At 38.6% G+C, this 25,161-nt stretch overlaps 2 protein-coding genes and 2 pseudogenes across 7 annotated transcripts in view; 3 read left to right on the top strand and 1 right to left on the bottom strand.

The window, feature by feature from the left end:
• The window catches only part of LOC101089545 (olfactory receptor 52Z1-like), a 102,343-nt gene that overhangs the window by 50,576 nt on the left and 26,606 nt on the right, over positions 1-25,161 (bottom strand). The window contains exon 2 of one of the 6 annotated variants that reach the window (XM_045038824.1): positions 1,946-2,037. The exons of the other annotated variants lie outside the window; for them this stretch is intronic. The gene's annotated coding sequence lies outside the window, so the exon portion shown is untranslated. The remainder of the gene's footprint in view (positions 1-1,945; positions 2,038-25,161) is intronic. 6 annotated transcript variants of the gene reach the window in all.
• On the top strand, positions 1,273-5,190 carry LOC101088781 (olfactory receptor 51G2-like). Its single transcript, XM_011286579.4, has 2 exons — positions 1,273-1,279; positions 4,196-5,190. Exons 1-2 carry the CDS (start codon positions 1,273-1,275, stop codon positions 5,188-5,190), a joined length of 1,002 nt encoding a protein of 333 aa, XP_011284881.3.
• Positions 15,391-16,332, top strand: LOC101088517 (annotated as a pseudogene).
• On the top strand, positions 23,972-25,026 carry LOC101088271 (annotated as a pseudogene).

The following is a 25,161-nucleotide window of genomic DNA, read 5'->3' as shown; positions in this document are numbered from 1 at the left end:
ATTTCCATTATGATTGCTTTTCCTCCATAGAAGGGGAAATAAACATTTTTCATCAGAGAAAAGATACTTTATCAATACAAGTCAGGTTTATAAAAATTGTAACTTTGATGTTATTTTTGAAGTATATTTTGATAAAGGGAGAACATGCTGGGGACCATGAATTACCTTTGAATCCTAGATTGGCTACATATTAGTTGTCTGACGGGGGGTTTGATAAATTAATATATTTGAATTTCAGCTTGTTCAAACTGAACATGATTTGCTAATTGAAATGAGGAGAATATATGGCTTTTTATGTGAGAAAGTAAATAATAAAAGACACATAAAAGTGTTTTTTTTTTTAATTCCTTAACATGATTCGTCACAAGGAGGGTCTAATGCTATTTTGTGGAATTTGTGGAAATTTGACTACTCCTGTTGAATGCCATTGAATCTGTGCATTCTGCTAGCCTGAAAGTCCATATGTTTATGTGAAACTACATGACAAAAAAAGGTCCTTGACATGCAGTTATGTGTAAGGTGCATGGTGTGTGTAGGGGTACAGTGTGGAATGATGATGGGAAAGTTTATATAGTTTATAATTTCAGAATTCCAAGGTAATTTCTACATATTTTCTATAGGGTTTCTGAAACATACAGTATAAATGGAACAATAGCAGAATTCAAACAGATGTCTGTGAAGCAATTAAATTTTGAGAAATCTCAAAATATATTGTAGAAGACATGAACAATCCCAAGATGTAGATACTACATTAAAACAATTCGCTTCAGAGTGAAATGAGATGACACCAAGACTTAATGAGAGGCTTTCAATTAACCTGATGCAAAAAAAGTACCCAGTACTTGGGCTATTTCTGGAGCTTCCCTAGGAAACAATGAAGAATGGACTTTAAATCAAGAAAAGTGGCACCTGGTGGCTCAGTCAACTGACTGTCAGACTCTTGATTATGGCTCAGATCATGATCTCACATTTCGTGGGTTCAAGCCTGCATCGGGCTCTGTGCTGACAGTGTGGAGCCTGCTTTGGATTTTCTCTCTCCGTCTCTCTCTCTGCACTTCCCATGTGTGCGTGCTCCCTCTCTCTTAAAATAAATAAATTAAAACTTTCAAAGTAAATAAATCAAGAAGAGACTGGGGCTTCCTAGGAGATTATATCCTCGTGAGATAGCTGCATGAATAATAAAGAAGCTCAAACCAGGTCATAGGACTCTTGATTTTGGACATGGAAGAGAAAGCTGCCCCTGCAGGACTTTAGCAAACACTTTACCTTGAGATGTCAGGTAAGAGAGAAGATATTGTTTACTTGCATTTGGAAAAGACTAAGAACAAAGAGACTATGGATAAATTAGTGAGTAGAGACACTCTAGCCTGTAATACGAGGAACTACAGGAATCTAGAGGTGTTTCTTTCTGTGAAAGTATCTCTAATTTGTTTTCCCTCAAGAACCTGAAACAGTTGGACAATGCTACTGAGCCAAAGAAAAGTGAGTGGGTTTAACGTATTCCTGAACTAGAGAAGTGCATAACTACCCATGCCTGTGTTTACACCAACCATGAGATTCAGCCTCATATCTAAACATGGACATCCTTTGAAAACAACAAGTGTAAACTCTGGATTCTGAAAATGCTTTGTAAAACCCATGCATAATAAAAGGCATTGTGAATAAACATGGCACCAGACCCTTAATGTTGGAAGGTGCAATGATTTGACTAAGCAGAATGAGTTTTATCCAACAAAGAGTGACTTTTCTAGCCATTCTACCTCCATTCTCTATCTTTTACAACAAAACTCCAGATTAAAAAAAATACTAATAAAGCCTCTTGAAGATAATTCCAATTTTTGTAATTTTTAAACACAATGCATAGAAATATAGTGATTCCCTTGTTAGTATTTCTAAAAGTCTGATCCAAATTGACATGAATTAAGATTTTGAAAAATTCACTAACCTGTCAAATGGAAGCAGAGACAAATGGGCTGGATCTTCCAGCTTCTTATCCACAATGCCAACCAAGTTAGGTAGTCAGACTTTATAGAAAAACTTTAAAAAAAAAACCATTATTATTTTATCTGAGACTCTTAATCTGACCAAAGATTAGACTTAAGGGAGAATTCAAATAGGAACAGCTGGGAAATACTCAGGCCACCACAGCTAAGGCCCATCAGCTCCACCCAGGGAATGATGATTTAGAAGTGCACATCTCTACAAAGGCCCACAAATGATACCAAGGATGACATTGGTGAGTGAGGGTAGACGAGGGGTTGGGAAAGGTATACGTGCAAATATTTGTATGGCTTATTGTCATTGTGAGATGACTGCTATGATAGGAAGGTATATAAATATAAATGCAATGTCTATGTAGTTCCATAAAAACAGAATCTGGTGAGAGGTGAACTCATAAAAATGTGTACCTTGCTGTCTGTGGGAAAGAGATTCAGTGTATCACAAGATTCATTGTTTTATTTAAATAAATAAGTTTTGGTAATGAAGACTATGAAAACGGTCTCATCTCTGACATACTGTGCATTTTGTTGATTATTAAATAAGCTTGTCACTTCTTCAAAGAAGTTGCTAATTTTACTTTCTTAGATCTTTGTTATAATCTTCAAGCTTAGAGCCAATAAGAATATGGAGAAAAATAATTGATATTTATTGAATATTTGGATGAATAAATAACCATACCCATATTGAATTAAGTCAATAAAATAGGCATTGTATAACATTTTGTTATCATCATTAAAAATGAACTGTTTGCTTACACAAGTACATAGTAACTATGCAAAATATCTCTAGATCTTTTTAATTAAAATTCAAAATATTTACAATACTTTGGTCAAACATGGTCAAACATAACCATGAACATGATTTTTTTTTTAATTAAGCAATCTAGGGACACCAGGGTGGCTCAATCACTTCGACTTCGGCTCCGGTTATGATGTCACAGTTCGTGAGTTCAAGCCCCTCATCAGGCTCTGTGCTGACGGCTCAGAGCCTGGAGCCTGCTTCAGATTCTGCTTCTCCCTCTCTCTCTCTGACCCTCCCCGGATTGCACTCTGTCTCTCTCTCAAAAATAAATAAACATTAAAAAAATTAAACAATTTGTTCAAAATTTTATTATTTTTAAATATATATAACTAAATTCTTGCTGTTTTTGTTCATGTTCAATTGAAAAAAAACACATTTATATTCAACAATGAATTATCATGAAACAGTGCTTCATAACCTATGGAGTGAAGGTATACTTAAAATTTTGCAATCACCAAATACTTTCATAAATATAACTAAAATTATGTTTAATGGAAATGAAATGAAAAATACATGCAATAATAACCCTATTATTATATACTAATAATAATTAGTATTATTAAATTAAATTATTTAAATTAAAGCATAGATACATTATGTCAATTAATGCAAAAGTTTCTAAAGATTTATTTTACTTTTTTATTATTTTTAATTTTTTAAATTATTATTTATTTTTGAGACAGATAGGGAGCAGGGAGAGGCAGAGAGAGAGGGAGACACAGAATCCAAAGCAGGCTCCAAGCTCTGAGCGGTCAGCACAGAGCCCACTGCAGCACTCGAACTCACAAACTGAGAGATCATGACCTGAGTTGAAGTCAGATGCTTAACCGACTGAGCCACCCAGGCTTTAAATTAAACCTTTAAATTAAAGGTTTATTTAAATTTCTGCACTCATCTCACTGGAGAAATAATAGGATATCAAAATGTGCCAAGAACTACAGTTTAAGTAGCTCTATCTAATACGGATCAAGGTAGTCTAAGGCAGTAAGAAATACCCAGGAATGATGTACCACTGTAATTACAGTAACAAGTATGAATTTGCATGGATTTTTAAAAGAAATTTACTTGAACATATCATATACTTTGGATTTTTTATTATTTATTTATTTATAACAAATATTATATCAGTTAAAGTACTTAGATAAACTAAATACCAATGATACTTTTTTTTCCTCATTTTTCCTTCATAAAGCTACAATATCTAGGGAATTTGATCAAAAAAAGCAGGTCTCGTTTGTTAGTCTAGAGGCTTAGATGCTCTGTGTCGGGAAACAGCATTTAATCTCATATTAGAGACAACTCATGGTCAATTTAAAGTAAGGTGTATTATGAGTTGTCAAAGGTTCAAGTCAAATTTTAACATCTGTGACTGAGTCAATAAATTTTGTTCTAGGAAAGGCATGCACCTCTGGCATTATATTGCCCACCAATAGCACCACATCCATAGTCTCCACCTTTGTGGTGACAGGCATACCTGGGCTGGAGGCTGTGCACATCTGGATCTCCATACCCTTCTGTGCCATGTTCTTCATTACCTTGGTGAGCAACATGACCATCATAACAGTTATCTGCAAGGACCAGACCCTCCATGTGCCTGTGTATCTCTTCCTGGCCATGCTAGCTGTCTCTGATCTGGGTCTGTCCCTTTTCACTTTCCCCACAATGCTGGGGATCTTCTGGCTGGATGCTCGAGAGCTCACCTTCTCTGCTTGCTTCACCCAAATGTTTTTTATTCACACCTTCCAGGATTTTGAGTCAGCTATCATACTGGCAATGGCCTTTGACCGCTATGTGGCCATTTCTCGTCCATTGCACTATTCTTCCATTCTCACCAACGGTGTAATTGCCAGGATAGGTTTGGCCATTATAGTGCGAACATTCACTGTGCAGGTGCCTCTCCCCATCCTCTTGAGGACGCTGTGCTTCTGTGATTCCAATGTACTATCTCATTCCTACTGCCTGCATCCTGATATCATAAAGCTCTCTTGTTCCAACACCAGGATCAACAGCATCTTTGGACTGTTTGTGGTGCTATCCACTATGGGACTTGATTTTCTCTTCATCCTCTTTTCATATGTCCTGATACTGAAAACTGTACTGAGCATTGCATCCTATGGTGGCCGTCTCAAGGCTCTCAACACCTGCATTTCCCACATCTGTGCTGTGATTCTCTTTTTCACACCCATGATCTGCCTGTCCATACTGCACCGCTTCGGCCCCAAACTTCCCTCATGTATCTACGTGACCATGGCTAACATGCATTTTCTCATTCCCCCTGTGATGAACCCTGTTGTGTATGTAGCGAAAACCAAGCAGATACGAGATAAAATTCAGAAACTCTTCACCAAAAGAAGACCAGGAGAATCCCAAGTCACACTTATAACATAAATGAGCACGATCCTAAGAGAGAAAGAATGCTTCATGAAAGCAAAGAGCTGCTGATATTCTAAAAGCCCACAAAGATTCTGTTTGACTCTTCTGAATTATACAGTATATTGGTTTGGGTAACTTTTAAAACTGTTTCTATTCTATGATTTGAACAAATGTACATTGAACAATAAAATTTATTCAGGAAATAAAAATCTGAAATAATGAACTATTTGCATTATTTCTTTGTCCACTGGTTCATATATTTTAGTCAGAGAAGTTTATAGTCTTATAGTTCATCTTGGACAGAGTGAACAAAGTACTTGGTCTTATCATCTGTATCTATACCTTGACATGGTGTTAACTTTTTAGTGAATACCTACTTTATCCTTGACTTTTTGAGGAGCTGAAGATATAATATGAATTAAGCAAAGTTCTTGCTTGCATAGTGCTTTGTTTTATTGATGATATTGTTGTTGAAGTAGGGAGTAAAGGAAAGAAGCAAACAAGTGAATATCTAATATTGCTACTAAAAAAACTATAAAATCATGAAATTTACAATACCAACAATCTCTACCTAGATTGGACGTACGAAACTTCTCTTGCCACACTCTAAAAATCATCATCATTTGGAAAAAGTATAATGTTTAAATCCAGTATGTCAATCTGTAGTATCATATTCCGTCTTTCAAGAATGTTCACTCCTTGACTTCACCGCATTTGGACTTTGGGCTTGAGATCTTTAGTCCCAAATCCCTCACCTTCTCTAAGTCCAGGACAGCCATCATTTTATCATTGACTTTCCTATTCACTATGGACCACACATATTCCAGGAAAAGCTCCATCAGCACTCATTTTTTTTTCTTTTAATACTTTTCAACTGTAAACTTAACTTTGGAATCAATTTAAATATTTTGTATTTTCTAGTCTCACATCTGTGCTTTTGAGTTCTCCCTAAGAATGACACTAGAGTTTTCATACTGTAATGGCTACAACTTAATGATCTTCAATTCATTTGGTTTTTCAGTGTCTGGATGCATATTTTTGAAACCCTCGGTGACATTTTTCATGATCCACACTTGCCATTTCAAATACCTGCCACTTTCTTCCAGTCACTTATGCTTCACACCAGACCCTTTCTTCACTTTCCCATACATAAAAGAATCTATATCTAGAAATGCCATCAAAATTCTTCCTTCCAATATTAGAAAAAGAATGTAATCTCTTTTATTCAAAGATGGTCGAACATGTCCATCTCTAAATGTGTTTCTTTTAATATTATCTGAAACACTCCATTTTGCCATCCACCTTACTCTCTTTCCCCTTTTGTTTATATTATGATTATGATTATTATGAAATGCTTCAAGGATGAAAAGATGCAAACAATAATACAAAAAACATACAGAAGCCATACAATTTCTATATGGTTCTATTGAATTATAATATTTTGCCTCAATTGAGTCAGAATTTTTTAAGTAAAACAAATTACAATAAAGGCAAAATTTCTTTGCATCTCTCTGAATCATAGATGTTAAACTCAATATCCAAAAGTAATCATACAATTTTACTCTGTTCCTTATCTTTCTTTTCCATGTTTTATTATGTTAAATGGATGTGTGTGTATATAACAAGCATACACAAAAGTGTATGTGATAAGCATGTATGTGCTTTATAGCACTGTTTTAAATCTTCTCCAAAAAAAAAAAATCACTATTCTTTGTCACAAATGTATGCTTTTGAGATTTGCCCATATAGTTACATGTTATTTGGATATATTTATTTTCACTGATGTAAAGATTCCTGTGTTGTTTAGGAGATAAAAGGGAGCTCCAGAGATTCAGTTCCTCCAGGTAATTCTGCCTCTTGCTTTACCTACATATTATCATTAATAGTATTGCAGGGGTTTCTAGAATTCTGCAAATACTTCCCATCTCCATAACATTGTCAGACTCAGCCCCAATCTCTGTAAGAAACCTTCTGGGGTAATTTCATTATACATGCTATCCTTATTTATATAAGACTCTTATCTCATCCCTTGACTTCCATTCAATAAAATTCACTTCAATAAAATTCACTTCAATAAGTTTTTTTGGCATAAATAAGCTACTTGAAAAAATATGCATTAATTGTCTTAATTTTCTTCCCCTTGTCAAATTTAAATATATTTTATGGTGGAATATAAAGTACATATAGAAAGTTGCATTGAAATAAATGTGCAATTCAATAAATTTTTATTAAATGAGCATCTGTATAAATATCACCTAAGGAATGAAATAATAAATTATCAACACCTAAATTTTCTCTGCAGCCTTTCCTGAACATAACCTCACCACTGTCAGCGCATTAAACCAGTATGCTGACTTTTGTACTGTTCATTTCACTGTTTTTCTTTATAGTGGGGCATCCTCACTATATAGAGTATGCATCCTCAAACAACATAGTTGCCAACAATTTAACTGAAGTAGAAATCATTTCCTCTTCAACGCCATTATAACAAAATTTTGCCTCTACAATTCTATTGAAATTGCTTGGGCAAAAGTCATCAAGAAATCTAAATAACAAATCAAATAACGTATTTCAAATCTGTCTTTTCAGCCCTGGACCTCTCATCAATTATTGACACTGTTGACCACTCACTTGTTATTCAATATCTGTACTTTTTGGCTTCTCTAACACCCCTCATTTCTGCTTATTTTCTGATCTCTCTGAATAATTTGACTCCTTGCATTTTCTGTTTTCACTTCTTTTGCTAACCCCCTGAATACGAATGTTGCCATATCAATCTCAAACTCAGCGTCCCTCCTGAATTTCAGATACGTTCACACGTCACTCTGGGATAATTCCGTTTGTATGCTACATGGAAATCTTAAACTCAACAAGGCCAAAGAAGAACTGACTCATTCTGCTCCAACCTCGATTGCTACTTCTTCCTGCTTCCACTTTTGTGTTCTCCATGTATGTGGGTGGCATTTCCCTTTACTCCCTCACTCTAGCCAAAAATGCAGACCAAGTGCCACACATGGTTCTCACCTTCCCTCACTTGTAATTTCCAATCCCTTATCAATATTGTAGATTTCACTCTCTTAATATTTTTCACCACTTTTACATTTCCACTCCTCCTGCCTCAGTTTAGACCTTAATGATTAAGTAGATCATTTAGCCATCCTGCTAGTTGGCTTCCCTGTCTTCATTCTCAAACAACTCCAAGCAGAACTGAAAATAGCTCTCAAAATCTAAAGATTATGTTGCGCACTCATTTAAACTTTTCCATTGCTCCTCTTCACTTGCAGGTTAGTCTTTACTCACAGCTACCACTATTATTTTTTGATAATTTTCTAGCTCAAAATTTTTGTCACTGATTATATGCTCCATGCCCTAAAATAAATGACCTTCTTACTTAACCACCTGCTGTCTCTCTAGCAAATTATTACAATTGTTCCAGCTACATTCTCTTCCTTAAATATCCTCCTTGTCACTTAAGGATCCACAATGGGAATCCACCTAGTTTTGATTTAATATTTCTAGTCTTTTTTGTATTTTGTCATCTAGGATTAGAATTATGTTTGGGTCACATTAAAAGTTATTCATATTTCACACATGCTGAATGAAAACATTTCCAACCCATGTTCAGTGTGGTCATGGTCACAACATACTCCTGCAAATGCACAGAAGATCCCTGCAAGAAAAGAGTTAATGCAACAGATCCATTTTACTCAGTTCTTGCATATCTCTGTAGACATGTTGATGAGTGGTCCTTGACCAAACTCTAAAAATAATTCTCTGGAATGTTCACATAGTTACTGAGTAGTAGTGTTATTATGTATGCCAAAGCAGTAGTTCAATATGAACCAGGTTGGTAGCATATGTTAGACAAATATAGAATTTATTATGTGTCCTGTTGCCTGGTTTGGGGTCTACACACACTGGTCATGCAACAGATATGTACCTATGTAACTGGCTTGCTTTAATAACACTGGACTCCATAACTCAAGCAGGCTTCTCTGGACAGAGGCATCTCTCATGTGTCCCTGAGGTTTGTGGCTACAGTGACCCTTGCAGAAAGAGAAGAAACAGTTGGAAGCCTGTATGTGGCCTCTCTTGACGTCACAATGGACACCTTTTTCCTGCTGTTCCTGCACAGTGTCCTTTGCTATGTCAAATCTTAGCTGTGAGTATAACTTTCTGTTGAATTGTATGAGTGCTTTGGTGAACCACTGAACTAGCAAGTGGTTGTGGTACCCCTGGATGTTTCCTCTGCCTCATGCCCAGTTTGGTCCCTACTTCAATTTCCCAGGCCACTCCTGCCCAGCTCCATGCCTACTATGACCAAACTTTGCATCTTATATCACTCTTCTTTTTACCTTCAAAACAAAATCCAGGACCCTTTCGTATGTTCCTGGTGAATCCTTTTTAATCTCCTTCACCCATTCCTCAGTAAGTTTGAAAACTCACTTTGAGGAAGTAGGGAGGAGGAAAGGGGGCAGCACTAGGGAAAAGTTAGCTGTATGTTATTGTAACAAAGACCGATCAGTGCAAAATAATCTTGGTCATGTTATCATTCATGAAAATAGTGCTGCAGATATTCAACTCTCACCACCCAAGATATATACAATTGAAGGGAAAAAAACCTGCTGAATTGGGGGATCAGGGAGGATATAAAGATTGTATGTCCTGGAGATCAGAATATGACACAAGATGTTTCCATGACCAAAAAAAAGCTAGGATCAATGTGATAACTTCTACTTCTAAGGGGCTAAGACACATGGGTGGTTCAGTCAGTTGAGCGATCGACTTTGGCTCAGGTCATGATCTCACGGTTCAGTTGGGGAGTTCGAGCCCCACATCAGGCTCTGTTCTGACAACACAGAGCTTGGAGCCTGTTTTGATTCTGTGTCTTCCTCTCTCTCTCTCTCTCTGTGCTCCTCCCCATCTCATGCTCTGTCTCTCTCTGTCTCTCTCAAAAATAAACATTAAAAAAATATCTCATAAGGGGCTAAGGATGTCTTAGAGTGGGAAAAGAAGAAAGGAAGTTCAAAGAAGGACTGGCTCCATGTTCTACTGTGTAATCATACCTCACCTAGAGGCCTGGCAAAGACACACTAAGATTAGCACATGAACATCTGATGCTTGTTGAGATCCTATACCACAAGGATTGGGTGTGAGTCTCACTGGGATTGGTTGTGAGCCTCCAGAACCAATGCTTTATAAACTTGCTTACTTGGCACTATGCTCAAGGCAGGGGGCCTCATGAGCCCCTAGCTGCATGACAATCCACAAAGCTTGTGTCCCTGCCCTGGGGTCTGGTGAGTGATAGAAACTCCTCGAACGACATTAGCTTACCTTAAATGTTGTATGCATACTTGGGATGGAAGTCAAGAAAAGTCATGGGCTATCCTAGATATGGTTGTAAACTCTGTGTGAGGATCTCTGAGACAAGAAAAACATTTGCTGGAGGTATACAGTGCCTCTAATCCTCTTATATGATATATTCTATAGTTTTGGGGAATAATCCCTGGCCCCCTTTCCTTACCCAACAATCACTCAATTATTTCCCGTAAAGTTTAAGATCAACTACCAACCCAAACATCATTTATGTAAGACACGTATTAGATAATTGATAAATAATTTAGGTAAGAAAGACAAGAGGGAAGAGGTAAGCAAAGGAGGGAAGGAGGGAAACTGGAAAGCTGAAAATATGATTCATAATTCTCACACAATATTATAACAGAGGCAACACCAAATATTTACTAATAAGTCTCCCAGGATGAAAAGCTATGTAGAGTTCTTGTCTTAAAAGAAATGAGTTAAAGGATTGATAAAATGGAACCTAGGCTATGAGATTTTTTTAAAAAGGATAATAACTCTGCATTCATGCTGGGGTGTTTTAAGTTTTTATTGAAATTCCACTTAGTTAACACACAGTGTAATATTAGTTTCATGGGTACAATATATATAGTTTCAACCTTTCCATACATCACCAGATCCTCATCGCAAGTGCCCTCCTTAATCCCTAACACCTGTTTCACCCATTTCACCCCCCCCCCCACCTCCCCTCTGGTAACTATCAGTTTGTTCTCTGTGGTTAAGAGTCTGTTTCTTGGTTTTCCTCCCTGAAGAACTGATGTGACTTAGTTCACGTAGTGTTTCTCAGGGCAGGTGCAAACAGTTCCAGGACTCCATCTTTGTCCATCTAGTGCTTTGAAGCAGCATTAACAACTTGAAAGTCTGTAAAGCCAAAGAGCCCCATAGGGTATGGGCAATACAGCAGTGTTTCTCAGAAAGTTGTATATTTTTGAGACAAGATTTTTGGAATTCAAATTTCCACTATCTTCTACGAATATTAGGCACTATTCAACAAAATGTCAACGCCCCTCAGTTTATAATGATGAGACACTTAGGGAAGAAACTGAGGAGTGAATTGTGTCCAGAGAGAAGCATAACCGGGGAGTCTGGGTGGCTCAGTGGGTGGCTCAGTCAGTTAAGTGTCCAAGTTTGGCTCAAAGCATGATCTCATGGTTTGTGGGTTCAAGTCCAAGTCAGGCTCCATGTTGACAGTGTGGAGCCTGCTTGGGATTCTCTGTCTCTGTCTCTCTCTCTCTCTCTCTCTCTCTCTCTCTCTCTCTCTTTTTTTCTCTCTCTGCCCCTCCTCCCTTTCAAAATAAATAAATAAACTGTAAAAAATTAAACAAACAAAATAAAAAAAAGAGACAAGCATAACATTGGCTTGCAATGCAAGTCATAGCCTTTATCCAGAGGTAAAAAATTAACAGTCCTTGTTAATTCCTGTCATTTTAGCATTTCTTTGTGAGTCCAAATCCAGGGAGTTGTATATGCACCCGTTCTCTATGAGTAAAAGAATAACAACATTGTATAGTTACTCCTTACTAAATATTAAATACAGAAATCCTTTCAGACTATGGGAGTAAAGGAAATCCAGGTGGCTCATTTCATCGGGTACAATCTAGACTGTCAATTACTAAGTAAGGGCTTAGAACACGTCTCCAATTCGCACAAAAGGCAGCACAGAAAGATGTCTTTCGTGAGTTACTTAAATACCACTATAGAATGGATTACTTTCTGAGACAGAGTTTCACATTTATTTTATGGATATTGCAGTAACAATTTAGCAGGAATTGGACAAGATGACTTTGAAAAATCTTCAAAGTTTCTCTCTCTCTCTCTCTCTCTCTCTCTCTCTCTCTCTCTCTCTCTCTTTTTTTTCCTGGTAAAGCTCAAATAAAGAAGATAGCATTTTTGCTGCTCACTTTGTGACCATAAACATCCTGTCAAATGTTCATGTGGGAGGGTTAATTCTCCCATATGCTCATACTCAGAAGTGGACAGCGAGGAGAAATAAGCAGAGAAATACATGCTTCTAACTTCTGCTTGATTATATCTCCTTGGTCCTTAAACATTTGACATCATGACTGGGCCTGTCAGAAACACCTCTCCCTCTTCTCCTCACTGATTGCCACAACTATTTCAGATGAAATGATACTCTTTGGATAATTACTCTCTATCAGAATTAGGTTTTGTATACACCATTACCTCTCTGCAAAGTAATGTGCCTGACACATAATACACATCGAAATATACTGAAAACAATTACTTCATACTATTCACAGAATAGAGTGTCTGGTACTATTTTCTTTCTCTGCTTTCCTGTCTCAGGCAATTTCCCAAATCCCTAGTGCCCTTGATTCTTCCCATTCAGCTTTATATTTGGCGAGGATCCACAATCCTTGGAGGGTGGAAGCTTGCATTCCTGACATGACTGGTTCCTACACAGCTCAATACCTATTCTGGACAGAATGAGACACATAGATAGAATCCATACACCATGCTTTAGAGCCTGATAGTAGCAACCTTTCTTTCCCGACATTCTTAGAAGGTAGAGTCAAGGCAAAGACTTCCAAGTAGCCCCTGAGACCTTTCCTACTTGTGAATTGATCACTGGTTAGTCACATACTATCTAGTCTTCTGGATATAAAATTGTCCTCTTTCCTACTCGTCATGGTTCAGTAATGGATTTGCTGTTTTATTTATAGCAGCTTGTTAAATATTCTCCCAGGAATATTAATGCTGAATCCCAGATGTTTTATTTTGATTAATAATTATAACTTCTCTGCATTCATGAGAATTTTAGTATATGACTTTGGGAGGGGGATGCTTTTCTTTTCTTTTGAAAATACACTGCGATTAACAGCTTATAAGAAAAACTGTTGAGGCAAGTTAATGAATACCAAGTGTATGCATTGCACACCTTGCCCTCTGGAACCAGAGGGAGTTTTTATTAGAACAAAGATGACTACTAGAACTCAGCTACCCTTACTTCTCCATGGGTATAAACACACAGAAACTCAGTCCTCCTCTTTTCATTGCAGATCCTTTCTCAAATCTGATAGGCCTGCCTCTGCTTTTTGCCTTTCTTATGCGTGGTTATACACTTCCTCCTCCACAACTTGCCCTATAATAATTGCCAATATTTGTTTACTGTTCAAATGCCATGTTGTTTTGATTCTGACACGTTGTTCACTCTTCACAGAATTTTTTCTCTAGGTTTTCCTTAGACTAATGGTTAGCATGTTGAAAGTATTCTTCATGACTTTATGGGCAACATTATAATTAGCGTCTGAAAACGTGGAATACAATGAAGATTGTTCTACTGGTCACGGCTGCCCCCTACTGGTCATGACTGCCCAGAGCATGTTGAAAATTCCCTTGTTAAGAGAATTTTCCTAAGGTATTAGCAAAGAAAATCATCATTCAGTGTGAACTTCATATATGTGACCAAGGTTTCTTTTGAACTCTATGTACTCAGTTTTCACACTGTATTCCTTTCTTTAATAATTGTCTTTGAAGGTACCAGGATCATTCTTTAAAAAGGTGAGTTGTGGTTGGGGCACCTGCATGGCTCAGTCAGTTGAGCATCCAACTTTGGCTCTGGTCATGATCTCACAGTTCGTGAGTTCCAGCCCCACGTCCGGCTCTGTGCTGACAGCTCAGAGCCTGGAGCCTGCTTTGGATTCTGCATCTCCCTCTCTCTGCCCCTTTCCCGCTCATGCTCTGTCTCTCTCTGTCTCTCAAAACTGAATAAAGTTTTTTAAAAAAATGAAAAAAGGTGAGTTGTGGAGAGTGTAGATTCTCAGAGGGGATGTTTAGCTGTCCCATGGTCATTGCCCTCATGGATATGTTCTGTGTTGGCCAGTGGATTACTAGACCTTCAAAGGCATAAGTTATAGATTGCCTGTCATTATATTATTTTTTTTAATTTTTTTTCAACGTTTATTTATTTTTGGGACAGAGAGAGACAGAGCATGAACGGGGGGGGGGGGGGGCAGAGAGAGAGGGAGACACAGAATCGGAAACAGGCTCCAGGCTCTGAGCCATCAGCCCAGAGCCCGACGCGGGGCTCGAACTCACGGACTGCGAGATTGTGACCTGGCTGAAGTCGGACGCTTAACCGACTGCGCCACCCAGGCGCCCCATATTATTTAAAGGAAGTAGTAGGAGCTCAGTAAATGTGTGATGCCATTGAGAATACACGTATTTCTAGCTGCAAATATTATCTAGTCTTCATCTTCTTCGTCTCATACATCTGAACCAGCTATCCAAACACTTTTTCAGAGTGATAACAAAGATTGAGAAGGGATTTAACCCCGGAGACATACACATTAAGCCCAAACCCTTGGGCTGGTCTTCTGGTCACATATATTACTTTTGAATCCCTTTCAGACAAAAAGATATTTCTGGTGACATCAGGAGTTCAGAGTCAGTATTAATATTCTTACACTTTACTTTCTAACTCCCAGGTAGCCATTAAATACAATTATCCTTACCTAGGTTTCTTTAGAGCCCGATTTTCTGGTATTAAAACTAATCTAGTTTATGCATCTGTACCGCGCACTCTCACCACAGAGTTTCCCTTTCCATTTTTCAAAAGTTGACATATCTTCAAATGAGGAAGGAATTTTCTGTCAATGAAAGGCACAAAAAGCCTCTGAAAACTAGGCTTCGTGGCAGCCAAGAAAAGAGCCAGCATTGTACTCTAGAGGAACTTCTAAAGGAATGGGATTTAGAGCTGTAAAAAGAGGAGGAGAGTGATATTACTCTGCAAGCATGGGTCATGGGCGTTGTGGGATGAGATGCTAGGAAAATGCTGCGAAAGAATAACTTTTTGCCTCCTCCATAATTTTTCCAGGGCAAGCTCTTCCCAAAGTTATGGCAGTTCTTAACAACAATAATGCCAGCAGCTTCATCTTCATACTGAAGAGGACTGGAGACCTCTCATTGCTGGACAGCTATTCCTATCTGCTCTATCTATGTTGTGTCTTTGCTGGGCAACATCACCATAATGTACATTGTCAAGCCTGTCCCTAGCCTCCACACACCTAGGTACCTCTTCCTGTCCATGCTTTCAATGGCAGACCTGGGCCTCTCAGCTTCCACCCTGCCTTCAATGACAGCTGTCTTTCCCCTGGGCCAGAGAGAGGTGGGAGATGCAACCTGCTTTACACAACTCTTCTTCATCCATACTTTCTCAGTTATTGAATCATCTGTACTCTTGGCCATGGCTTTTGACCACCATGTGGCTATTCGAGAGCTTTTATGCTATGCCACCATTCTCACAACCAAGCGCATTGGGGCCATTGGGCTGGCCATTGTGATACGTAGTGCTGCTCTCCATCTGCCCCTGTTCTTGATCCTTGGAAGACGGCAATTTCAGCCTATGAATGCTCTGTCTCATTCATATTGTGTTCATCCTGATGTTTTAAGGCTAGCCAGTTCTAGCACTCTTGTGGACAGTGGCTTTGGGCTCTTTGTCATGCTCTCCACACTGGCTTTGGATGCTGTACTCATTCTCCTCTCCTACATGCTAATCTTGAGGACAGTATTGAGCATTTCTTCTAACACTGAGGGGCTCCAAGCCTTTAACACCTGCATTTCCCACAGCTGTGCTGTATTACTATTTTATACCCCACTGGTCAGCCTGTCGATGATCCATCACTTTGGGAAAAAGAAGCTACCAGCTCAGGTATATACATGTTTCTCTCCTATCTACACTTTCTTGTTCCTCTAATGCTCAACCCAATTGTCTACGGTGTTAAAACCAAAGAGATTCGGGCATGCATTCTGAAGACGCTCCACCTAAAAAAACTCTGAATCACAGAGATAAAATACTGGTTTTGATAATCAGCCTGCTGACTGAACACATCTCTGAGAGGAAACAGAGTATACAGCTTCCATCTGATGTTGATTAATTATTAAAAAAACTGACTGAAATATATTATGTATTTAAATATATACCATTTAGAACAGTACCTATTTAATGAGAAAAACATGTTGCTCATTCTGCAAATATCAGTATCAGCCTGTGAAAGACTCAAATTATTACAGAAGAAACTGTCAGCCACTTGAAAGAGTATCATTTACATGAAAAAGCAAGCAGATTAGAAGAGTGGAATTCAAAGACATCTAAAATATCCTCCAACTAAAAATCTAGAGGTTTATAAACTTTAGCTCAAGAGGGCTTTACTTTGTATAGTTTCTGAAAATTTGGCAAATATTAAAATCAAAATATGTTTTCTATGAATTACATAATAACTTTAGATGTGTGCTACACTGGAAAATACACCCCAAATGAGCTACAGAACTTTTAAATACATTTAAAGAAACAAATACCTGAATTACCATAATAAAATGTATTACAATGTGACTATTTGGCGGTTCAGGGTTTTTTTTAAGCTCCATGATACATGAAAGGCGGACACAGCTTCCAATATTCTTCAGCTCTCTGAATGAAGTGAAAGCTGTTCCTCACTTCCTAATAAATACAAGAGATATTCTGTGCTTTCATAAACTTACCATGGCATGCTATAATTTTTGAATGATAGGTATCATGTAGAACTTAATTTTTTTCTCAATCTTTCAGGGAATTTTAGAAAAAATAAGCAAAGTAGACCTCCTGGAAGATGATTCTTAAAAGAACTGACTAGGCTTTCATAAACAAGTCAAAGCTAGAGAAACTGATCTGTTCGCTTTATCATGGTCTTTTTCTTTCTGGATTAAATCTTCAGCTAACCTCTCTGATAGAATTGCCCTGTTAAAAACATAACCAGTGCTAAGTCAACTAAGACTTTTACCTAAGTGCTAGTATTTAGGATCAGAACACCTTGTAAAGTTATTTATAATGTTGAGATGAAAAGAAAAGAAACATACTACCAGTATTTTATTTCTCTCCTACAGAGTCATTCATTTCAACATTATTTATTCATCTATACTAGGCCACTTCCTATTCAAAATATAAAGAAAACAAAATAGAATATTTCTAGCTCAGTGTGAAAAGTTTAAATCATCAGGGAAAATTGAATTGTAAGCATATAATTCCCCATTGAGTCACAGGTGCTCTGACAACAGACAGCACAGCTTCCGGTGAGGACACAAGAAGGATGGGTCCATTTGAATGATGGAAATTTTAGGATACCTCTTTGAACTTACGAATTTTAAGTGGGGACTGGAAAGATGAAATATATAAGCACAACATACAAAGCCCTTGTGATTTGACTTCATCTCTCAACAGATCCTGCATTCCAGAAACACAGTAAAAGTTGAAGTGCTTAATGAACACTTGGCCGTTCCTGGCATCTGACTGTTACTTCATTTTGTAACTCTGATCGCAACATCCAAAGCTCTTCCTCTTCTGCTACCACTCTACTGCTCCCACCCCACACATATAGCTCTATTGTCAAGGTACTGAAGACACTTTTTTTTTTAATTTGAGAGAGAGTGAATGGTAGAGAGGGGTGGCAGAGGCGGGGGGGGGGGGTGGGGGGAGAGGGAGAGAGAGAGAGAGAGAGAGAGAGAGAGAGAGAGAGAGAGAGAGAATATTAAGTAGGTCCCATGCACAGCAGCGAGCCCAACTCAGGGCTCAATCCCATGACCCTGAGATCATGACCTGAGCAGAAATCAAGAGTCTAATGCTCAACCAACTGACCCACCCAGGCGCCCCTGAAGATGCCTTTTGTTAGCATACCACCACATTTTCTGTTATGTTGGGTAACCTTCCTCAAAATCTGGTAATATCACATGCATGTCTTTATTGAGGAATAATTGACATACAAGAAATTGCACATATTTACAGTATACAATTTGATAAATTTAATATACATACACACCCATGAAATCATCACCAAACTCAAGATAATGAACATACACACTACTCCCAAGTTTCCTGTTGTTGTTCTTCCCCGGTACATTTTTCCACTCAACCCGACAAAGGCTGAGATGATTTTGTTATTACAGATTAGTGTACATCTTTCTAAAATTTTACATCAATGTATTCATAAAGTATATGCTTTTTTGCTAGCAGTCTGGCTTTTTTCTCTCCGCATAAGTATATTGAGTTCTATTTGAGTTGTTTTTATATTATTCCATTTTATTGCTGAATAATATTTCACTGTGGATATACCACAATTTGCATATACTTCCCTTCGCATTTGCCACATGTAATACTCTGTATCCCTTAGCATATGTGCAAATTTATACCTGTCATCATTTCCTTTCAGCCTGAAAATGTTTAACATTTACTCTAAAATTTTACTAGATTAGAATTGTAAATTTCAAGGATTTTTTTCCTATATGACTTTAAAAATATGATTTCTTATATGTTAATTTCTTTCTCTGGCAGTGAGAAATCTGGATACCATTATCTATAATTTATTTTTTTCATCATTTCATCCCTCATACACATAAATTTAGTTTCAAAATTATTAAGGCTCTTTTCTCCCAATTCTAGAATCTCTGTTCATCCTGAATCTCTTATTAGCTGTTTTACTTTATTCTGATTATCTTTTTGCTTTTTATTTGCCTTGTTTTAATGTGCCCATAGGCATTGCAAATGCTATGTTATTGAGAATATGGGTCACATTATCCTATATAAAGAGAATCTGATTTGAGCTGGCAGGCAGGATCATGTTAATGTTTTTGCATCTTGACTTTATGCCTTATTAGGGTTGATGCTAATTAGCCCTCACTCTTTGGTTACAGTATTCTCTCCTAATTTCCTCCTACTCACCTTGTTGGTGAGAAAGGGATTTCTACTGTAGGGTTATGGAAATAGATGAAAGCATGGTACTTGATGCTGGAAAGATAGGATTGATTGTTTATTAGACATAGATACTCATAGACTAGGGGAAGGAGGAAACTGCACACCAGGCAAGGGGCACACCTGGGTTATACTTGGGGACAAAGCAAACAAACAAAGGGCCATGAGAGGCAGGCTCGATAGTAACAGCTAGATTGGGTTACTCCTCTCATTCCCAAAGGAGAATGTGAGTGGTTTGTTTGAATAATTTCATGGGTTTACAGGCAAGTGAAAGCCATTAGTTGGAGTGCAGCATATTTGATTGTTAGGGGAATGAGCTGGGAGGGGCCCCTTGTCCACTGGATGTGGGGCATATCTGGGAAGAGCAGGGCAGCTATTGTTAGGCTTTTAGATGCACTCCCAGTTTCAGATGTCAAAGGAGCACATGATAGTGAATCAATTTCATGAAATCAGAAACCATACCATATACTCCTATTCCTATGGTATGGCCCTTCTAGGATTTCATGTCAATGTCCAAGGTGTTCAAAGAGCTCTGTCCACTCTCCCTTTTTGGAACTCCAGTTGTCCCAATACTGAATGACCTCCAGAATTTCCATGCAACTTACAGCCCACTCTGTCTCAGAGATGTTCTCTGCCAAGCTTTTTGGAATCTTGACCCATGAATTTGCAGCTTAGTACTTGGTGAAAACCTCAAACAGATACCTAAGTAGATTTCTAGGACTCCTTCCTTCTTCAACTTCTTTATATCCAGTAGGTGCCCCAAATTTTGACCCCTCACACTCTCTAAAATCACTTTGGTCTTCTCCCTCCAGTAGATAGAGAGCTGCCCTCAATTTGCATTCAACTTCCTTGGCTGAGCTTATAAAGCACCATCTGGCAGAGAACCCGCATGGATATCTAGCTCACTTCCTGTTTCCTTTATCTCAAGGAACCACAGCTCTACACTGTTTTACAATGCCTGACATATTTATATATCTTGCCCAGAGTTACAGTTGTTTATTTGTTGGAATATGTTCAACATCCAGTTCTTCTTTATGACCTATAACGTTGAGTTTGAAAGCCTTGGGAGCCTCACGATTTTCTTTCATTCATACTCAAAGGTTTGACAAATGTGCTCACAACGAGCTGCAATTTTTTGTTTTGCACTTGTATCGTGAAACAAAGAATTTTACAAAACATTTTTTTGGGGCAAGTATGAATTGTCTGCCTTGGTTTTCAATGCTGTGGCTAAACCTATTTCTGTTCTGTTTATTTCTATTTTCTATTTCTATTTTCCTCAAAGATAGAAAGTCCTTCATTGCATTCAATTCTTATTATTTCTGTGGCAACAAGAGAAAATTTCTTTGTTGTATTTGTATGTACATCAACATCAGCATCACCACATTTATCAAGTGCTTAATGTGCGGGGTTTTTTTTGTTTTTTGTTTTGTTTTTTGTTTTGTTTTTTTTTAGGAATGATAGCGGATGGTTCGCATATACTATCATATTAAATACCCACAATGTTATTATGGAAAAATAATGATAAAATAATAGGTAATTATTTGAGTATTGAGAAACATTGTTGTAAATTTTCTAAGGGAGTACCTGATTTAATCCTCACAACCACATTGTACATTAGTTTCTTTCACTATTTCAATTTCACAGGTAAGGAAACTGAGAGGTTCAATTCAGGTCTTTCTGATGTTGAAGCCTGCACTCTCGAGCAGCTAATTACTTTTTAATCACAATACAAGTAGAGTCAGAAACTGAGACAGACTTGGATGGACCAAAGAGTTTCCAATCACGACGGAGTTTCTTTACAGGCAATGCAAAACTTCTTTGGCAGTGACGTGGTTAAAGGTATTTGTGCCCCAAAGCCCATGCTGCCCACTGTGTTCATCAAGGGATGATATCCAGGAATGTACCCTGGGGGAGGGTGAGAAATGTCTTCAGCTCTTATGTCCTCCTTGTGGGTGAGCCAGGAACATGGGGCTTGGGAGGAAAGGGGTATAGCCATTTGCCAAGGTTCCTTATTAGTGCTCATCTAAGAACAGAATTAATATGTTTTAAGACCCTGAAAAAGTACAGTATTAAAGATTTGGGTGGAGAAAAAATATTCTTTATCTTTGGGTACCATCTGGGAGCTACTGGATAAGTTTCCTCAAATGTGCTGTCACAATAGATAAAACCAAATAAATGGGAAATTAGGAGATCGGCTGAAAATTAGGAGATGAGCTGGTAACGAGCATACATCTTCAATGCCTTAAATATAGCCTGATTTATGTTTTCCTAAGGCTTTAGGCAGATGGATTCTATGCCCCTTAAGGGAGACATGCTGAGATGAGGAAAAGTTTGAGGAGCAGAAAGGAATGGAAATTTCGTTTGTGAAGACAGTTTGAAAAGGCAGTCTGTTTCTATTTATATGATGGAAGGTAACAGAATGATGATGTGAACAGACAAATCCAGAATGATCAAGGTTAATTGCAATTACTTCCAAATCTTTGAAGAATCCTATTTGGAAAAGCTCCTTGAATTCTGAGCTAAGAATTCTGAGCTCCTTGAATTCCTACCTAAGTAAAGGTAGGAAAAACTAAAGAAAACACACATATTAACAATGATTATTTATTTTCTAAGTGCTGTACAGAATACTAGGAACTCATCCACCCAGTCTTAGTTTATCATCAGAGAAACCTACGAGATTGGTATGCTGTGAGAATTGGTACAATTCACCCTATTCCATTATCTAGACAATAGGAAAAGTGAAATCAGCATTGTATATGTAAGTGTAGATATATGATATGAGAGGAGAATCCTTTGTGTACATCTATTCTCTTATTTCTTATTAATGGCATTGCAGAATATTGGCTGTTAACACTTAATATTAATCTGAATCCAAATGTGACTCCAGAAGAAAACACATTGGTGTTAGGAACCACCACTTTATCCCATAGTTCCCCACTTTATTCCATGATGCTGCAGGCTGATACCTGATTGAAAACCTGCTGGCAAGCCAAAAGGAACCGTTTCTGTAAAGGAGGTCACAGCACAGTCTTTTTCTTCCCCCAAGTTTATTTACTTATTTTGAGAGACAGCATGTGTGCAGGAGCAGGGGAGGGGTAGAGAGAGAGACAGGGAGAGAGAGAATCCCAAGCAGGCTCTGTACTGTCATCACACAACCCCACACAGGGCTTGATCTCATGAACTGTGAGATCATGACTTGAGGCAAAATCAAGAGTCAGACGCTTAACGGACAAGCCACCCTAGCACCCCTCTCGTAGTGCATTCTTACTTTTGGATAAATAGCTGTTGCTTAAGTCTAAGTTTGCTCAAGTTTGTTTGGTTTTTGTTTTCCAGTGTTTCGTGCTGAAGCCAGGACCAGAAACCAGTTGCCCTGCCTTTTCACCTATATTTTTCTGTTTCTTATCACAAAATCCTTTCATTCCACAAGTATTTCTTAAAAATTAAGAAAAACTATCTCACACACACACACACACACACACACACACACACACACACGAATTCACCAAACTCTTCTTCTTCTGCACAGTCAGCTTAATGCAATATACAAAAATAATATGTTCCACATATATGAGCACCTCGGGACCTTTTCTAGTAAGTCCATTTTCTCAAATGCTAAGTGAAATAATGTCCAGAAGTTATGACTATGCTTGCACTATGTCCATTCATTTTGTTTCTATCTCCACATTTGAAATCTATGGGTTAAGGGAGAGAACTCTCAGTCTGTTAAAAAAAAAATCTTAAAGATTGTTTTCTAATTTTAAAGAAACAGTGCAGCATGAACACAGGATGAAGAATTCATACGTGGCATTCAAACACTTAATTTGAACACACAATTCTTCCCAGTGTCCTCAAAAATCTCTGTCTTATTTCACGCTCGCTCCTCTGTCAGTAACTGACTAGGAATTCATACATCTGTATATAGAGAGCTAAAGCACCCTGTTCAGCTTCCAACAGCAGCAGAATTTAGCAGACTGAAGATTTTCTTAGCACTGGGGAACAAGGTTTCTTTCTTTGTCTAAGAATGTCCCTTTTCTGTTAATTCATAACCTCTGCTTCTCTCCCGCTTCCTTGCTTTTCCAACAGCACTCATCTGCTTGCAAAAAAAAATACTATAACTAACGATGTGCCTCAGTGTTTCTCAGGCTTTGGTTTGCATCAGAATCACCTGGAGAGTTTGTTAAAACACCAAATGCTGGACTTCAACTGGAGATATCCTGATGGGCATGTAGGTTGGGGGTGGAATCTAATGATTTGTATTTATTACAAGCTGTCCTGTGCTGCTGATGCCACCAGCCCAGAGTCCACACTGTCAGAGCCACTAGGTGTATGTGCTGAAGCACAGAAGAAAATACCTCCCCACTCCCAGTCAAGTGAAATGTAGTTTTCTTAAGTAATCGTGTTGGTTCTGGAAGGTTATCTCTATTATCTTAACTTCTCCTATTTCTATCACAATTCCAGCTTTAACAAATACCTATCTCATAGTTAACTTGTGTGCTAACAACTTCAGGTTTCTAGTGATGTACCTTCATACATTCCCTGCCAATCAGAACTCACTCACCCGGACAGGTACAGTTTTGCTCCCTCTTTCTGTTTTGCCCTGTCTACAATTCTCCCTTCTTCAGAGAGCTTTCACCTAAACTCACTATTGAAAATCATATGGCCTGGAACTCTGCCTGGAACTCTGCCTGCTGGGTCACCATGTCAGACTCCAACCACACTGGTAGTTCCTTCCTCCTAGCAGGGCTCCCAGGCCTTGAGGCTGTGCACAGCTGGCTCTCCATCCCTCTGTGTGCCATGTATGTGGCCTCTCTGGCAGGGAACAGCCTGATCCTGTGGGTGGTGAAGTCAGAGCCCACTCTGCACCAGCCCATGTACTACTTCCTGTCGATGCTGACAGCGACTGACCTGGGCCTGTCTGCCTCCACGCTCCCCTCCACCATGCTCCCCTTCTACATGCTGGGTCTCAGACAGGTGGCGGTGGATATGTGCCTGGCCCAGCTCTTCTTCATCCACACTTTCTCCCTCATGGAGTCCTCTGTGCTGCTGACCATGGCCTTTGACCATTTTGTGGCCATTAGCAACCCCCTGCGTTACAGCACCATGCTCACCAGCTCCCACATTGCCAGCTTGGGCCTGGCCAGTGTGGTGCACAGCTTCGGGCTCCACATCCCGGCCCCCATCATGCTGAAGGAGCTGCCTTACTGCCAGAATCACCTGCTTTCCCCCTCTTACTGTCTACACCCAGATGTCATGAAGCTGGCCTGTGCGGACACCCACATCAACAGTGCCTATGGTCTCTTTGTGGTGCTCATTGTGCTCTACTATGGGCTGATCTCCAAACAATGCTATCCATTGCTTCCAATGTTGAGCGCCTCAAAGCCCTCAACACTTGTGTCGCCTATGTCTGTGCTGTGTTGCTCTTCTACACGCCTATGATTGGCCTGTCCGTGATCCACAGATTTGGGAAGGGGGCTTCCCCTTCCAGCCGTGTGCTGCTCTCCTGTCTTCATTTTCTCACGCCTCCGGTGTCAATGTCTACACCATTAAGACCAAGCAGATCCGGCTGAGGATGCTAAGCCTCTTCTGGCTGGGTGGGGCTGGCATCAGAGACCCTCAGGCTCATTAAATCTTTGGTAGAGAGGGAAAGTCATAGTTGTTGTGTAATGAGCCATTTAATATAAACTACCATTGTGAGGAGAAGAATGTAACAAGGAGACAGCATCGTCTTTTTATGAAGTTCTCACTCATGGGAAAAAAATAACCACATTCTCCTTTACTTATTTCTAATAAAACAAAAATTCACTGAGCACCTACTCTGTAAAATACACTATTGTTGACCTTGGAAATACAAATGAAACTTAAGATACAGCCACTGTTTTAGAGGAAAA

The sequence above is a fragment of the Felis catus genome, chromosome D1 (assembly GCF_018350175.1).
Source record: "Felis catus isolate Fca126 chromosome D1, F.catus_Fca126_mat1.0, whole genome shotgun sequence".
NCBI lineage: Eukaryota > Metazoa > Chordata > Mammalia > Carnivora > Felidae > Felis > Felis catus.
This window is presented reverse-complemented; position numbering and strand designations above follow the sequence as displayed.